Genomic DNA, 19145 nt, shown 5'->3' on the forward strand with positions numbered 1-19145 from the left:
GCAAATTGATCTCTGATTAATAGCCAAGTCTGTCAATAACAGAAATGGTGGAATTCTCAAATTTTCTTCTTCATTGCTACAAAAGAAGTGTGAATCATCATCACTGTTGTCTCTCTCACTAGGAACAACAAAACAAAAGTGGAGAGAGACACAAGGAGACTGAGACAGAGGCGAAGTAACAGCCATCACAAAAAAAAAAATAAATAGTTGCACTGAATCTGTGACAATGACTATATGAACAACAACAACAACAACAAAACTGCAGCAAATAAGGTTAGAAAAAGGGCCATACCTTATGTGACTTTGCATGAAACCAAATTTGTCCAAAGCAGAAATGTGATCGGAAACAAGAATCACCAATGAGCAGAAGGAGGTCAGTGCCCCTTGGGAAAAAATGGCATGTTTTTGTCCTCGACTCGAAAATCAACTCGACCTCAGCCATTACGAAAGTGTAGGTAAAAAAAAGAAAAAGAAAAAGAGAACAAGGCTGGTTAAAGATGAAAAGAAAATGAAGTGAAGCCTCAGGAAAAGTCAAACAAAGGCCTGGTCGGGGTTAAAGTGTGGGGTCCACGGGCTGTGTTGCTGCAGACTAAAGTCTGACAGAGAACAACTACCTTACACAGCCTGCGCTGCTTTGCTCACCTCAGTTCATCCATATTATATAGACAGTGTACTGCAAGGCCAAACAGCAAAGCACCAAAACAGTGTGTCACAGCAAATGATCCATGGCATTGACGTGGTGGTGGTGGTGGGGCTGGTAACATGAATAAGCGAGCACTGCAGATGAGCTTAGATGATGACTTTTCATGCACATGCACATGCACATGCAGGTGATTTTCCCTGCAACCACCCCCATGCTCTGCAACACTTAGAGGCCACACAGGTGTAAAGACCTGTAATGACTGGGCTCACCTTCCTTTAAAGAATGTGTGCTATGTGGGTGTGCTGTCGCTATTAAGGGTCACACCACCATGGGATTCCGAAGAGTAATCACTATCTTAACATTATACTACAACTCGACGGGACAGGGGGCATTACATGTATGTATGTACACAGCCCTGGAGTATGAGCACAAAGCCACAAAAAGAAATAACCTTAAATATATTGTAATGTGCTACAAAAAGGCCAAACACAATAAACACATGCAGACATGCACACTGACAAAACAGACTAACCAATCTTCACAGTGGTGACATTTGGATGCCCTGCTGTTATGACTAATCATTCAAAATGAAGTCACAAAATCTATCCCTGGCCTCACCTCTCACACCCTCTCATTCTCTCATCCCCCACTGCCTAAATGTCAGCATTTCAATGGGCTCATTAATACCTCTCTCTTTAGATGTCTCTGTGTGGCTGAGCACGAGTGTGTCGGGATGCTGTAAGAGGGAGGAGGGTGGTGTATTAGAATTGCAAGTGCCCTATAGTGCTCTTTTTCTGTTTCAATATTATCTCTGAATCTTTCTCTCTCTCTTGATGCGTCTGAACCATCATTATCCCTCTCCGCTCTCCGACTTTCTCACTCTTTCTCACTCTCTCTGTTTCCTTCTGATCCATCATCACCGTGAATGTGCGAGCATGGCGGTGGCAGTATATCATGCGGTGGCCTTTCCACTATCATGGCGTGGCCTAACCCAACCTGGACACCGCTCGGCTAAACAGCATCCATTATAACACCATTCATCTGCTCCAATAATAGGCTGGAAAATACATGCATCATGCCTTTGTGATTTGGCGAGATGGAAAAATTCTGATTCATATAATGGAAAAGGAGAAGGCTTGGATGGCCGATGCAAAGAGACGTTTCAAGTTAAAGATTTCTTAGCACATCACCAAAGGCGATGAGGTAAGGACAGAGGATTACACAGCAGGTGAATGAGATTTGTAGAAATACACAATGTCTTCTGAAACAGTCACAACTTTGTTATCAAGAGGTGGAAAAACAAGGTGAAAACTGTTGAACTAATCTCACATCATATCCTGAATTGAAATGTGGTTAGAAATTAGCTGTCAGCTCAGCAAGCAGGAGCAAAACAAGCGCAAATTTAGATAATCTTTTACAGATAATAGTGTGCAAGCCGTGACCTATCAGATAAAGTTACAATAGCAGCAGTGAATCTACATTTTACAGGATATTTCTTACAAAATATAGTTTGACAGTTTGGCAGCTTTGCTTACTCATTGGATTTTTCAAGCATTAAAGAAGCTTGGAACCACTGTTTTACAGCAACACATCACAACACATCAAAGAAAATAAGTTAAACAAATGAGACGCAACACGTTAATGTCGTGGATCAGTGAGGGTAAGTGGTGATGTGCTAAATTAAACTTGGACAATCTGTTGTACAGACGGGAGCATATTTAGCAGCATAAGAGTTGAATTGTTCCCTCAGGTAAAAATTGTGGTCAGAGGAATTAAAAAAAAAAAAAAAGCACTAGAAAAAAATATTTGAACTTGCTATGGTGGTTTAAAAAGTTGTTTTCCACTTTGTTTAGTTTTCTTTATTTCACCCTGAGGTGTTTCTTCAGCACAGCTTTTATGAATAAATACATATCTGCAGTATTGTAAGCCATATTACCTTCTGTCAACCAAACCAAAATGTTAATATTATAATGCAATGTTTTCTTTCTGTGCCGTTTGTGTTGCCAGAGGTTCAAAAGTCACGGTCAGTTTCAGCAGTAACGTCACAGCTCACCTGACATTATTATTTGTTTGTAATTTTACTTGATTTTCAAAAATCCAATTAATTACTTATGAGTAATTAAAAAAAAATTGAATATAGACTATAGGAGAAGTGTAGAAAAATGTTTGATTTTGAGACTCAACAAAAGCAATTTTGATCCTGAATCATTACAGGATCAAATCTTTCCCTTGTCCAAGATAGAAAACCTGGAGTCAAATTCCTAGTATGTTTACACGTACCTGGAAATAAAACCATTTCTGATTCTGATTCTGAAATAAAAGCCTGAAGTTGCATCCCATCACATCTTTCCTCTCTTGACCAATAAACAAATTTTCTTTTCATGCTCATTCGTGAAATTACTTTTTTGGAAAATATCTTATTTTCCATCTCTTAATTTGCAAATAAATAAATTTAATTATGTCTTTCATATCCCTGGGAGCTCTGCAAAGTAATTTTCGCTTTCATCTTTTGATTTCTCAATGGCTTTTCAGTACTGGTGATATTAAGGAGAGACAGCAAGGATACAACGCTAGAGTAACACACTTCAGATGTCAGAGATTAACATTAAGAAAGCAAAAGGAAGGATGAGGGATTCATTATTAAGTTTATACTGACATTTCAATCAACCTTCAACATTGATGTTCAGTTACACGATGTTTTCCGGATCTAAACATACAGAGAGCAGATTTATAAACAGCATTTCTGTGTATGTGTCTGTCTTAATGGACAGACATTTCTACACATCTGGGAGTTTGCGTAGCTATATTGCAGCTGCCTTTTATAGCTAATCAGACACCTTTGTGAGAACACACAAAACAGCAAAAAGAATGATGGCAGAACAAAGTTTAAACAGTACTGTATCAGTTTCCCTCTGAATCCCCAACTTGACAGCATGGTTGTCATGGAAATCACAGCAGGCAGTCTGTACTTGTGACTGTGCAGAGGAATGTGTGCACTGCACGGGAGAGCTGGATAAGCTGAAAGATGGATATAGGTGTTGTGCGAACACGTGTGTGTGTGTGTTTCCTGGGCGGCATGCGGGACACAGTGAGAAAGGACTTGTTCTGATTAGTTAAGGGACCAAGAGGACAGATGGGGAATAATACCAACTTCTTTCATTCCCGCTTTCCCCCCCTCAGTGTCAGACATTTCTATTCACAACTTCCTTCTGCCCTTCATCTTCTCTTTCCATCTATAAACTGCAAGGATGAGGTCAGACAGGGGCAGCACTAAGACTCTGGCACAGCTCGGGCGGCATCGACATGCTGCCATCAGCGCCAGCTCTGCTTCCGGGTCGTACCACCCCAGCTACCACGACTACTGCAGCACAGCTCCCAGCCAGGCTGCAGCCAGTGATTTGATGCCCCAATTAGGAAGCAAAATGTAATAAACGCAGGCGAGTGGAGGTGAATGTGCTTGTGTGTGGCTTTGGCTCGGTGTGTCAGTGCAGATATGGTTGTGAAAAATTTTTTCCAAACAAAAAAATTTGAACTAATCAACGGTAAATGAGACATTTGGCTACAAGAGCTCCTGTTCACATATTTAAAGGCCTTTCGGTTGCCTTTGGGAGAAAGGAGAGAAAGTAGCACTTCATCTGAATGAGTCCCACTCTTATACGAAGACTTCTCTTACAAGATTAATTAACTGATCCCTTGGGTGTGCACTCCCTTGAAAGTGCATGTGTGTGTGTGTGTGTGTGTGTGTTTCGTCAGAGCCTGCCAAATGTCGGGAGTGCACCCAATTAGTTAAACAGTCCGGGCCCACACACCTGCCTACCTGCGATGACAATGGCTTACGGCTACATGCATACATTTGCACATTAATTAACCAGCTTGGGCCATTAATTAGTCAGTCAGGAAACTTAATGACTAGCCACTCAATGGTAGGTTATACCACAGAGGGAGAAGGACCGAGGCAGATCCATGCCTAAAGATATATACAAATAGCCAACATGCTTGACTATATATATATAGTATAGTATATATATATATAGTATAGTATAGTATATATATATATATATATATATATGACATGTACGTACATGTATACATGTATTTGTATACATATATACATATATACACACATGTAAGACATAAAAAGAGCAGATTATTATCAGAACAACATTTCCCTAACACAGACCATCAGCTGTACACAATGATGATTCACTGTTACGGTGTTCCCATATATAGTCTCATGTGTGATCTAATGACACGGCTCTCTCTAAGACATGTGTATGTAGGATTTTTCGTGAAATGCCAAGCAGGCATCGTTCTACTCAAAACTTTTCACTTTAGATTCAAAACTAATATTTTGAGTCAGATTTTTCAAGATCCCAGATTTGTTTAGTTTCTCCTGGTTCTATAAATATACAATTGCTTTTGGAAAGAGGTCTAAGACAAAAATGTTTGTTATAAGCTGATATGAAAAAGCACAAATAAATCCTACCCTGGGAAATAAAGTTCATTTGTTTTCTTAAGATTTCACTCAAGCATAACAGTCTTGGTTGTTAAACACCCCTTGGTCATCAAAATAAAAACCATTAATCTTATCAGCTTCTTTAAATTGTTAGCAGTGTTAGCATCGGTTATAAATACTTATCCCCTCAGCACTGCACCAACCTTTTTTTTTTTTTTTGAACAGCCAAAAGCCCTTTTTAGTACATAATGGGAATGTATATATCTGCATTCACATGGTGGAAGGAGTGAGTCATTTATCCACCCTCTTATGTCTTCACTACCCCATTTCTACTCCATTTTCCTTCCACTTATCTCCTCTTTCCACCCATCAATTGATAGTACTTTTTAAAAATTTGCTAACATTTGATGTTGTGACCTTGGAGGAAACTAAAAAAAAAATAAAAATAAAAAACCAACCCCCCCCCCCCTCATCCTCAGACATCTGTAGCCTCCTTCAGATCAAGTACCAGTGTTTGGGAGCGGTTAGAATTAAAGTTGTTTCTGAAGTGGAGGCCTGATGACTTATATGTGAGAGGATCTGTCCACGTTACCTCTCTCGCTTTGAGAACAGCCTGAGTTCTGTAGAGCAGCAGAAGACGGACGTCGCTGTCTCGCAGACTGAAGTTACTCTCCAGGATCTGCAGCACATCAATCCGGGGTCGCACTGGTAGCGACGAGTCTCCGCAGAATGGACGCAGCCAAGCCAGGAGGTCATCTGAGGTCACGGCGCTGTCACTGAGGGAGGACGACGGGAGCGGCAGCAGACAGATGGGTGGCATGAGAGCGAGATAAGGAGACAGGGATGAAGAGGTGAGCTCAAGAGGGAAAAAAGGAAATTAAGTCAGTTTGCCACATCTTATGCTGAGACTGAAAAAAAAAAAAATGACCACAGTGTGCCAAAACAATTCACTTTCTACAACTCACGAAACTTTTCACAGACATCTTCTAAGCTTGCAACACGAAAATGTGTTAAAAACATAGACATTCAAATTCATCTTTAAATTCTAATCAAAACTGTATCAAAACTAATTTTTAATCCTGACTAGAACTGAGATGTTTCAGCCAACTAAAAAAAAAAAAAAAAAAAAAAAAAAAAACTTTCACTCAGTCAAGCTTATTTAATTTGCTGCTTTTCTTTGTGACACTGATATTAAAATTAACAACGCAGCCCAATTTTAAAAATTGTTAACTTGACATTGTTAAACTCAATAAAAGAACTGAAGATGTCACCTTGAGCTTTAGGAAACTGCGAGGGGCATATTTCCCCATTTTTCTGATATTTTCTAGATTTAATGAATAAAGAAAAAATTTTTATTAATTAATAGTTAGTTGCCACCTTAACCCGAACACCAAAGAGAGCAAAGGCATCACTTTGTACATGACATCAGTAAAGGTAGACCCATTCGGAGCCTTTCTGTTACAGATGCATTTTTTTTTTTGTTGTTTTGTTTTACTTTGATTAGTTTGGGCAATGATCAAAAACAGCAGGAGCAGTTGTCTGAAATTTTTCAAATTTTTTTTTTATTTTTTAATTCTCTCTTTAAAAGCAAGAGAAAAAAAAAACTCCACCTAACTTTTGAGCAGTTTTGATTTAATTGCCAAACAGACTGGCACTTGACAACCAGGCCTTGTCTGAGGAACACCTGCTTATTATCAAATCATCTCAACTTCTGTACCATGAGAACAATTTTGTTCAAGGAAAGTAATAAATGGCGCCAAGAGAAAGTCTCCCCAAGGAGAGTGAGCGTGTTTATAGTTTGTAAGTGCGTGCGTGTAGATATAGATAACCTACCCACTCTGAACGTTGTTGTGCACAGCGGTCACCATGGCCTCCAGGACCCTCAGGGGTTGTGAGCAATTTGTCAGAGCGTCTGGGTCTCCACTGAAAAAAAAAAACAAAACAAAAAAACCACATCACTACAATCATCTTACATAATATGCTAATTAAGATAAGATTTTCAAATTACCACAATGTCGAGGGAACTGGGAGGGAGAGAAAAAAAAAGAAACAAAGAAATCAAAGGCTTTGTTCTCAGGGACAGTGTTAGTTAAAAAAAAAAAAAGTGTTTTGCAGCAATTATGCGTCTGAAACAAATGCAGCTTTGTAAAAATTTATCATCTCCAATTTATTTAAAGACCTGGAGACATGAAGCAACAGAAAAACATTTAGACCTGTCTCCAACATGACACGCTCATGGGCTCTGTGAGGATATCAGTGAATTTCACCTGAATATAATAACAATCATTTAACACCGATAAAAGAGGTTTTTCTTTTCAAATACTATGTAAACAAGACAGCTTTAATGGCACTTAATAAATGGTGAGCTTAAAAATGGTTATACAAGTTCTTTTTACAACATCATTAGTATATTTCCTGGTACTGTATGCCCATGGGCTCTGCTGCAGTGTGCATGTTTGTGCGTGTTTGTGTGTGCGTGTGTATTATATGATGCAAGACAAGGGCCATTTTTCACAAAGACAGAAAGGGGAAAGAAAATGGTGATTTCCCCGACTGAATTCAACTTTGCTGCTGTGCTTGTTTTCACATATATACATACCAAAAAAAAAACAAAAAAAAAACAAAAAAAAACCGAAGTACATGCACATGTGCACACCCACATATAAGATTCACATGTACATGCACACAACATACAAATGGTCTGGAAAAAGGCAGAAAGACGACGCAGCACTTCCTTTATTGCATTTTACCACTTACATTTCCTCCTCAAAGGCGCATAAACACAGAGCAGTTATGACAGATACAAAAGACAGTCATTAGTGTGAGGATCAGGTATGCCTGCTGCACCAGACTGAAGGCTTGGAGAGGGAGAAATAGCGAGAGCTAAAAGCAAACCCAGCTCATTCATACCTGCCAAACACAATGCTTCGAGAAAGTCCTGCAACAATGGACACACACACACCCACACCCACACCCACAGCCACAGCCACAGCCATACCTGAATGCTTGCTTATGAATATGCAAAAAACATTCGGTGACACACTCGATCAAAAGAAGAACTCCAGTGAATACCTAAGACTGTGCGTGCACAGCCCTGCACCTAACACACATGCATGAGTGAGTAAGTGTGTGCATGTGCGTCCAGCGTGGGAGCTGAGTGAGATCTGCAAGGGAACACCTGTATCAGCCTGCATTACTTATAAGCAGATATCAGAGGCAGGGGAAGAGTGTGTGCACAAAGAAAAGAGTGTATATGTTTATGTATTCATCTGGGAGAGCGCCCAAATGTCAATTTAACTAATGTATGTGTGTGCGTTTAATGCAGGTGCCCCCTACAGTATCTGCATCATGCACTATTGAGCAGCCTTAAAGAGGAAGGAAATGAGGCAGGAATATAATCGAGTCAATTGGCACATCTTTGCCAAGCCAATCAGATGGCCTCATGATATCTGGCCATTTGTGGGAAACCTAGTTTATCGGACTGTCAATATTAGCACAAAGGGCTCTGGCGGCATAAAGGACAAACCACTGTAATAAATAATAATAAGTTTTGCAACTTAAACCGTTGTATATGTTAAATAACAACACCTCACTTTCCTTCCTAAAACCAAGCAGCTCTGCACTGGTGAATCATTTCTGCCCTTGCTGTTGAATGCAGGGAGCAGGAAGACACCAATAAAATGCTGTGAGCCCAACTCCCACATGCAGCTAGTGTAGATTGAATTCAACACTTCAGGCAATTGTTTTGACAGTGTTTTCCACACCAACATGCTGAGCCCAAAGTGGACCAATATGCAGTATATTTTGAGATAACAACCAACAGCGATCAGGTAGGAGGTGGTGTGTTCCTGCGAGCCTCAACATTTTTAGAATATACATCATTGAGTCTGCTTTTGATGCGGATTGTTCTTTAATCTGACGTATTTTCTATAGCTTTCATCTACATACGTGCATATATGCGTGTAATCCGGCATGTATGAAAGAGGTGCATTCAGATGATAATGTTGTTTGGCAGGCCACAGGGAAATAATGTGTATTAGCCTGACAATTTGATTTGCTTATCTTTGTTATGCTTGCCACAGTGGGTGGTGTTATTGGTAGCACACAGTTCACAAACCTACAATGGTGTTATCTTTTTTTTTTTTTTCCTACTCTGTCCTATTATTAAATGATTTCTGAACAACACAGCAGGCGTACCACTGTGCAACAAGATCTATAATTTATAACCCAGCAAAAACAACTGTTATATCTACAAAAGTAAACTCTAGCTGCAGAGACTTGTGCATAATGTAGAGGTCACTGGAGCAGGAGATGTCTGGACCATCTTTAAGATATGACTTGATTGTTGTTTTCTGGTTCATGCTCATCTTATCGACATTTTGCATTTCTTTTATAAAAGACTATTATTTTTGATTATTATCTTATTTTTATAAAGCTACTGTCCAGCCGCCCTGTACCATACTCTTGGACATGAGTGTCGAAGGGCTACAATAGTACTGCCAGCTAAACAATGGAGCTCAATGGATCCAACAGAAAGGTGTTTTTAATGCCCTGCTTCATGCTGCTTTTTGTTGCAATGTCGGTTTTAAGGCAGGACTTGGTTTGTCAAGCTTACAGCCTGACACACTGATGTATCTATTTACTCTGAGACAAAAAAGAAAACAAGAGCACTCACAAAACACAAGTTGTCTTCATATCTTCTCAATTAAAGTCACCACTCATTGGCTTGTAAAGGGCTAACCCTTGTTTGTGTGTGGATTAGTTTGTTACCTGGTTAATTATTGAGCTTTAGAGATGACAACTGCTTCCTGTGCATGAGAGCAAAATCGAACTTCGAAGTCGAAGTCTTGTCATCAAAGCCGAAGAATAATATTTTCCAAAATGCTACAAAGTGTACAGTAGAGTATGTGCTTAAATGAAAAGATAATTATTTTGTCACAAATTTTTTTTGACAGTTTTCTTGAAAAAGTCACCGTAGGAAAATGTTGTGTTATATGTGCGTTGATGAGATTTGACTTGACCAAACCTTGTCTGAGTTTGTGTGTATCGAGTTTGTGAATTCTTCTGTGTGTTTGTGATGGAGACACAAGAAACCAGACAAGGTACCTTACCTGAGTGCAGCCACCACTCTTGCCACAGCATCACCCAGCACGGTTTTGACGGACAGATTGAGGGGTCCAACAGCCACACACAGAAGCTTTCCAATGCACTCCAGAGGCTGCCCATCAGTTGCCATGGTGACTGCCAGCTCATGTACTTTTGACCTCTCGGATCGAGACAAATCATAGAGTCGACTGTAACCCTGAAGCTGTTTCTGGAATGGACAAACAAAACAAGAGTGATGCTGTACGGCCGGGCTGACAGGTTAAATAATACATCAGGGGGAAAAAAACTGCAGTGAGAGACTAATTCTCAGTTTTCATTATTCACAACCTTGAAAAATGTTTAAATGTATTTAGAAAGAAAAGAAGAAACTAGAAGACTGGGGGGAAAAAGGCAGGAGATTTTAGAAATAGAAAGTGAAGAAAAAGAAAAAGGCAGAGTGAGAAGAGTGGGGAAGGTTGAAGGTAGAACAAAGTTCTGAATGAAGAATTTCTTTGCAGGTATTAACCCAGAGGGCAGCAGTCGCCCAAACCTGCTCACCTCTCTCTACTGCCCTGCTCTCGTTTGCTTGTTTTTCTGTCTTCCAATAAAAATAGGCTGTGTCTTCCATTGGCACAACTCTCACCTTTTTCATAAGGAATCAGAGCAAATGCTATTCAAAACAGCTGCTGCAAACAGTTGTAATCTGTAGGTGACAACAATATGCTAGTTGACATTTGTAGAAAATTAGTCTCTTAAATCTTTGCCATCAAGGTTTTTAAGGCTGGGCATGTATAGAGCAAACAAAATGTTGTGCTAGACAGCCTTCAAACTTAGAACTTTGATGCACAATAATGCCTGTTTTACTCCTACCGCTAATATTAAATTATATAAATAAGAATGTTTCCAATGTAAATTTTCATTGCTTGCCAGAAGACTGACAAAGAGCAAAGACAAATCTCACTGTATTATCTATTATTTCGGTGAATCTGACAGGATGTCCCTGTATATTGTGAGCCAAAACAAAAAGTGCCAGCACCCTGCATCTGCATTGTACTATGACAAGGGCACCCGCCATCACTGCTCCTGTTTGCAATACAAAGCATTTATTTGATATACATTCTAAATTGTTATTCTAAATATTTATGATGGATTTATCATTTCAGCTCTGAATTTGATGATGCCTAAACCAGGAAGTAGATATGATCACAAGGGCATGAACAGCTCGGAGGAAACTCCAGGGCAGTCTAGGATAAGGAGAAAGGTTGGATCCTGCAGCAGGCCTTGGAGCAGCTGGAGGAACTAGAGGAAGCTGTTCAGGAAAAATTGGGTGTGATCTGTGTGCATTTGTGCAGTGACAACACTTACCAGCCAAAAGACTCAAATATTAGTAGATGGAAGGATAGATGGATCCATGCATATGAATCAATCCCTGGATACTGACACACTGTATTGCATACAATATTTGCAGTGCGCAATACATTGTCCTTACGTCAGTTCAAGGTGCTTGTGGTAGATTTCTCTACAATCCACTATTATTCCCCACCGCTGGTCATGCACACTTGATAAATGACCACAGTATGGCAAAACAGAACCTACAAGGCTCTTCCTATCTATCTTTCTTTACCTATCTGCCCTTTCCTGGTTCTTCTATCCTTTTTATCCATCTCCAAAGATACAATCACACCCTGCACCAGTAGAAGGGAAGTTGTAAGGTAGAGGTTGGAGATTGAGTGTGTGTGTGTGTGTGTACACCTTTGATTTTAGCCTACAGCACTGCCTTGTAAATGCTTGTATCTTTCTCTCCATTATGGCGGGTATGTGCTTTTAAACAGAGATTAAACAAGAACCTAATATTATTAACTTTCACAGTGTGGGGTTAAGAAATGACCAGTTTTCATGGCTATGCTATGGTTGCATAGCAACACTTAGCTTGCCAAATTACAATGTTCCCTCTCTCTCTATTTCAGCACTTATTTTGTGTGAATACACACAGACAAAGACACACAGTCACAGGGAGGTGACAGTGGGGTAAGTCATTGTGACTTTCTTTAATGAAATACAGCATGGAGTACGTACTATATATAAAGCCATATGGTAGGGCTCATTTGAAGCAGTAGCCCACAGATTTCCATTAATATACCCTTGAGGCTGGGAAGAACCTAGTCAAGCAGAACAAACCAAGAAATACAGAAAACACACACACAAACATGCACTAAGGCTGCTAAAGGGTCTGTTAACCAATGGATGTTGAGTAAATGTATCTGTTACCTGAAAGGAATAAAATCAAAATGAACCTTGCACCCTTGGTTAGCCACGTACATTTCAAAGTCAGTCTTTCTTGCAAAGAAAAATATACGACAAATTCTTAAGCAAAGATTACCTAAACAAAGATTTGCCCGATTCGAACTGAACTCAACATGGTGTATGCTAAAGCACAACCTTAACTACCTGCAGCAAAAACTGCGCATTACCAACATTTATGTTAAAAAACTGGGAAATTTCTTTGACCCTTTGCGGTTTTATAATCACATACAGAAGTCTTTGACTTAAAAAAAAAATGGCAGATGGACTTTACCTGCTGGCTTTCTCTGAGGGACAGAATGAAGCCATGGTTCAGAGTGTCCAGGTGGGCCTGTGATTGCTGCAGGTGTGTTAGAGCCTCATCAAAAGTCATTCCTGCTGGGTCCATCCCTTCTTGCTCCCCACTACCATCACCTCCTCTCTTCCTGCTCTTCTCTGCTATCTGGCGCAGGGCTTTGGAGGCTCGTTTTGTCACCTCCAACCTCGCATGGATGCTCAGCTGGAGATGGAATAGGATGGAGACCGACAGAATAGAGGGAGAGGGGAAGGATCGGGGGGGTTGGACAAGAAAAGTAAATTTGGGAGTGGACCAGGGTCAAATTGAGGGAAGAGAGAGAGCGAGAGTTGCACAGGTTATGTACATTAATTTCACACTTAATATGTCAAAGAGAGGCAGGTTTTACCCAGTCTATCTGTAGAAAGTGCTATCAGGAACTGGCTGCATTTGTGTGTGAGGGTGAGGTGAGAGACGTGTGTGTGTGTGTGTGTGTGTGCGTGTGTGAGAGAGAGAGAGAGAGAAAGAGCGATCATAGCTTCCAGCCTGGTGTAACTGATTTTACTCGGTGAGAGCAGGTTAACCATTCATCGGGGGAAGAGAGGGCCTTTGGCTGTAGGAGGTTTTACTCTCTTGCATGAAAGCACACAAGCGCTGACAGGCCCCCACACACACAGATTCACACCATGAGGACTTTTAAAAATCAGCCAACTTCACACTTCCAGCTTCCTCGGCCACACGCTCAGTGGCATGCTACTCATACTTCTTGCTCGACATCTTAACTCAGACTGACTCACATTTTGCTGGGACAGGATGATCACTCAAATGGAAAATTTGGACAGTGTGTATATGCGTTTTTGTGTAAGGCCATCAATAATCTGTTATTTTACGTGTAGGTGGTTCTCTAACACCTATAGAACTAGATATAGACATTCACAGCTGACATCAGTCAAAGTCTTAGGCGAGGTTGGGGGGGGGGGAGGGTGGGAGGTTGAGGGAGGATGCCTCTACTAAAGAGGTTCTCTGAGATCAATACTCATAGGGGGGGAAAATACAAGAACAATTTTTCCTCAAAAAAACAAAAAAACAAAAAAAAAAGAAAACATCCAGTGTGAGGAAAGATAAGTGAGTCACCCATCTACCTCCTCCTGGCCTTCTGGGAAATGGATCAATCCATCAAGGGGAGCAGCGGGGGGTGAGAGAGGTCAACGTTTTCCATTTGACAAGTCAAAAAGGTTACAATCAAAAAAGACAGAGTAGAACAGTTTCAGCAGAAAGTGGAATTCTGAGAGGCAATCTGCATGTTAAAAAGCACAGTGGGAAAACAGTGCCTGCTGGGAATTGGAGTTTAATTGGCTCTGAAATAGAGAAGGATCAATTAGCTCCTCTTGAAGTTGCAGGGAAAAAGAGGGGGCATAAGACAAAACAGAAGAAAAGGAAGTATCTGCAGAGGTAGGGGTGGCAGGATTCCAGTGTAAAAAAACCAAAAAACACACACACACACACACACACACAAAACCAAAAACAGAGAGCTACTACTGATAAGGTGCACTGAGGCACTTCAAGTCCTCTGCAGGACAGTTTTTCAGAGTGCTGTAATTATGAGGCTGACATTTCTTCTGTAATTTTATAATTTCTTTTATAAATCATGACTGGTGTGTGCTTTGAGGCGACAGAGTGTGTATGTGAACAGAATTACATATACGAAATTAGGAAAAGGCTTTTGATGACCCAAAATTTTTGCAGAAGGCATGAAAAATGAACTGCCACACAATAAAGGGTAGAGAGTGACGAAATGACAGTTTGATGTAGTGATTGAAAATCCCCACAATCCTTCCTTTTACACTGTATAAATCTTGTCAGGGTGGCTGCCTGGTACCAGCTACCTTCTGTGCTGCAATTACAAATTGTCTGTCTGCCCAACCCCCGCCGGTTCCTGCCGAAGGCACTAATGGAAAATAGAGCCTCTTTCATACTGTGCTGTGTCATGCATTTTTTTTCTATTTAGAATAAAGGAATTGGCGAAAATTCAGGGATTACCAAGGCTGGTTTACACTTACATTGTTGGCTGCATCAGATGAAAAGGTGATGCTATCCAGGAAGTGGACAGCATCAGCAGGTATCAGCCTGTCCAGATATTTGGCACAAGTGTCATAGGCATGCAGGTAGTCTTGGTCAGACTGTGGGAGCCTCTTCAACAACTGGGGATCTCCTTTCCAAAACAGCTTCTGCAACCAGACTTCATGGATTGCACTTGGAGAGACTGTTGCCCCCCCACCACCGGGCACAGGCAGCCGAGTGGCAAGCTTGGAGATGGACAGTACATTCTGACTGGTGAGAACTGGTTGTAAAGTTGTCAGGGGATCCAAGGACTCGTCAGTCAGTTTACGGTAGTCCAAGCCTGCCAGAGATATACACATATGTGAAGCATTAAATACATACTGACATTCTAATTTCTTTACTGTGTATAGAGAATATAAGGCACATAAGTGCTCTGAAGCACACAGTTCGAAACAATGAAGTAAGGAAAATATTTCAAAGCTCATCGAAGTGAGGATAATGGCAACAGATTTATAGGAAGTCAACTTTTAGGTGCAGCTTCATGTCGTGGAACAATTCTTCACTGTGACAATGCAATACACACACTCAACATGTACAGGAAAAACATTACATTATGCTCAGGCTTTATGCAAATATTTAAGTGCAGAGAGTTTGCGAAGGTTTTACATCAAGATATCTGACACTTCGGTGACCAGAGAGTGGCACCAGTGCAATTTAAGGACACTTCACACCGTGATTATAGTACACACTATATTACTATATATAATATGAGCAACCCATTTGCCACTTTCAGGATAATTACAGTGATTTAAAATGCACAATATATTCAATATTGCATTACATGACAGAAATGTGCAAAGAGAAATTTATTGGACTTGACAGTAAAAGGTTGATGCAAAAAAAAACACAGATTGTGTGTGAAAGTGGTGCTGCCAGTCTGTGTTTGGTGTCTGCATGCGACGCTGCAAAGGTGTACATTTGTTGGTGGGTCTGTCTATCTGCATCATATCTCCTACCACTGCGGTTGTTTGTGTGTTCATGTGTCGAAGAAAAACAAAGAGAGACTGAGAGAGAGGTTAGCGACATGGTCTTGGTCTCCAGTGCTATTAGACAGACACATTACGGTGGTAACACCACAGCCTGTCTGGGCTTTAAATATTTAACGATGGTTTGCCTGTGGGAAGAGCTCTGTCAGCGCTGCTCGGAATCCCTCTCTCTCTCTCTCACATACACACACACACACACACACACACACACCACTTTGATGAGCACAAACAGACACAGAATACTTTCAGACAGGCCCAGATGGACACTTAAACTGCAGATAAGAATTACATGCACTTACACATGCACCCCTGCCCCACCCACTCCTCTGTCTGCCTCTTTCACCTCCACACCCAAGCAGCATTTTATCCCTTCCTCAGGGGAGCGCATACAGACAGTCACCTGGTACCTTGTCTGAAACTGTGATGACTATTGGACACACACCACCTGTCTCTACATAGTTTGAATGCGTCTGTGTGTGGTATCTTGTATGTGTCTTTCCAGGACTGCAAATTAGCCACTTTCAGACAGCGTATGCCTCAAAGTTGGACGGTGTTAGTAAAAAGTTGCCGGACCCTGAAAGTCTACTTTACGCTTGTGCGCAAGTTAGCGTTGTGAATGTGTGGGTTCTGTTTCAACAGTTTCTTGCATGTGTGTGTTTTTGAGAGCTTGTAAGTGTTAATGCCACAAGGTCAGTACACAGCATGCACCAGTAAATGGGTATTACGGTGATTAATTCAGTGAAGTGACCATTTATGTACTGTTTAAATTCCAGAGCAATAGCAGGAACCAAACTCCACTTTCAAGAACTAACACATTACTACTAAGTGTGAGTTTTCTCAGGTTATATTTTGTAAAAAGGCATAATTGTGGACTAGCTTATCCACTGTAGTATTTCACCATGAGATGGAAGCTTCAACTTCAACTGTAAACAGCATTTCTGAATGAGAAGTTAAAGTGTGGATCTTATTGAACAGTGACCTGTTTAAAGCAATTTTAGTATTTTAGCATTTTTAAATTTAATGTAAAAATGTATCTAAGTGTTGATGTGCATGACTCAGAGGTGAGTGTGTGTATACGATTTTTGTATGTGTGTATATGGATGTTAAACAGATATCTGTGTCACTGGTAAAAGCTGTGGTGTTATCTGGAGCAGCAGGAAGAAGCGAGGCGTGAAAGAACAGCTGACACCCGCCTGAACTTTACTGAACTTCACCGAGAAGTGACACCACCTTCACCTGAACACAACAAAGTTTGAGCACTCTGGCCGTTGTGCTGAACCGGTGACACGCTGCCGCCGGGACACGACGTCCTTGGAACGGACGCAGCCACAGAAACGTGAGTGCCACGGAAACAGCATCTCATAAGAATAGTTTGGTCTGTTTTAATCCCGTTAATGCTCAATTTTGGAAACTTTTACACAAGAGCTGGTGGAGAAAAAGGGGAACTGTAAGATTTGAAAAGAGATTAGAAATAATGTGTGCACATGTGAATGTCAGCATGAGTGGTTCATTGTCACTTGCCAAGGAATTGAAGACATTTGCTAGTTTTACCTGGCAGCACAAAAGTGACATGGATTTAGGCATTCAGCTGCTGTGTGGTTTTTTTATGACTCTGCATGACATTGGTGACACAAAGGTTATCTCTTGGCCCGAAGTATTGTCAACATTTCTCTGCGAATCATCAATCATGTCAAGGGGGATTATATTCAAATCCTCAACACTGGACTTGATTTCCTGACATTAGAGGCTTTAGGCTGATTTCCTGTTGACAATAGAGCTGGATTAAACAGATCTTGGGCTACTTTGTCCATCACTTCTCAGAAGCAGAGTATTGTTTGGCAAATGTGTGGTTTTGTCAATTCTGCACCATTAGAAATAGTATTACTCTGAGTTTGATATTTCTGAGCTCTGATCTTGTTGACCCCCAATATAATTTCTCGTTTGCTAGTTTTGCGCCTCTTCATTACTAAATAAAGAAAAGTACTTACTCTCTCTAGCTTCCAGTAAACCGTTGAGTCATGCAGTACCTTTGCCTTCTTTATTACAATGAAAAAGACATTTGTAAAAATCTGTGTTCATCTCACCTCCAGCGACAGCCCGAAGCTTCTTGAGCAGTTTGACGTGAGAGTCCGGCTTGATGGTGGTGGTGACGTATGGTTCGCAGCCAGCAGCATCGAGCAGGGTGTAATAGTAAAGCAGGCGACCCAAATCAGTCCCCTCCACAGTTGGTAGAACATACTTGGTCATGTGGTTGTAAAAGCCCTGAGGGTTACACTTCAGCGTGTTAAAGAGGCTAAGGGACTCGCTCCGGGACTCAATATCCTTTGTGGAAAGACTGGAGAAGGGAGAAGAGACAGAGGGGGACAGGTGAAGAAAAGCAAAACCAGTGAGTTTCATGTATTTGACCATTCACATGAAAAATAATAATCCTTATATTAACTACACGCAATAATTATCCCACCTATCCCAAGTTCCAAGCCTTCAAAGGTATTTTTCCTTCTTTTTTTTTTTTCTCCTTACATTTTGCTGTAAACACCTGCTGTCTGAGATATGTCTTCTCCAGAGAAAATACCCAACGGACTACGGGATGTGAAACTCTTTTAAGTTCCTGGCATCAGAAACAGCAGTTTGTTTGATAAAAAACATAAGAAGATCTATGTTATTCACGTAAGCAGCAATAGCCACCACACCTGAAAAAGACAAGCAACACTGACAACAACAAACCCAACTCCCCCCCCCCCCCCCCCCAAAAAAAAAAAAAAAAAAAGTCTCCACAGAAAATCAAAGGAGGAAGACAGCCAGCAGTGGAGTGTTTAGTTGCAAAGTAGTATCTGAAAAATGCGGTGGAAAAAACTGCATGGCAAACCGCGCGCTTATCACCAAAGTTACACTCCTTGGAAAAAAGGAGGATTTCATAGATTACTACTGAGAACACTTGGTCAGTGGGAAAAACTAGGACAGATTGTGAAAAAGGAAGACTCAGAGGGACAGATAGAAAGGAAGGAAGGCAGCAAAGACGAGGGCGAAATGCTGAGCTCACAGAGTGGAAAAAACTGCATAGAAACATATTCAGTGATTTGTTTTGCTTCTTTGCTTTCCACAAAAAACAAGTTTTGACACAGAACTAAAAGCAACAGCAGGTGGCCTGGGGAATAAGAGGACAAGGGAAAGGGTTAGAGAGAATGGGGGAAAAGGGAACCACAAAAAAAGTTAAGAAAGGAGAGATACAAAGAAAAAGGCAAAGGGGAAGTGAAGCTGGTTGGTGGGAAGTCACTGAGG

At 40.8% G+C, this 19145-nt stretch overlaps 1 protein-coding gene across 3 annotated transcripts in view; it reads right to left on the reverse strand.

Moving 5' to 3' along the window:
- Nucleotides 1-19145, reverse strand: part of nbas (NBAS subunit of NRZ tethering complex) — a 122656-nt gene that overhangs the window by 26691 nt on the left and 76820 nt on the right. For all 3 annotated transcript variants that reach the window (XM_029496822.1, XM_029496823.1, XM_029496824.1), the window contains exons 44-49: nucleotides 17951-18201; nucleotides 14820-15160; nucleotides 12760-12984; nucleotides 10211-10413; nucleotides 6933-7022; nucleotides 5692-5875 (exon numbers count right to left, since the gene is read on the reverse strand). In XM_029496822.1, the coding sequence (XP_029352682.1) occupies nucleotides 5692-5875; nucleotides 6933-7022; nucleotides 10211-10413; nucleotides 12760-12984; nucleotides 14820-15160; nucleotides 17951-18201 (1294 nt within the window). The remainder of the gene's footprint in view (nucleotides 1-5691; nucleotides 5876-6932; nucleotides 7023-10210; nucleotides 10414-12759; nucleotides 12985-14819; nucleotides 15161-17950; nucleotides 18202-19145) is intronic.

This window comes from Echeneis naucrates, chromosome 24 (genome assembly GCF_900963305.1).
Source record: "Echeneis naucrates chromosome 24, fEcheNa1.1, whole genome shotgun sequence".
In the NCBI taxonomy this organism is placed as follows: Eukaryota; Metazoa; Chordata; class Actinopteri; order Carangiformes; family Echeneidae; genus Echeneis; species Echeneis naucrates.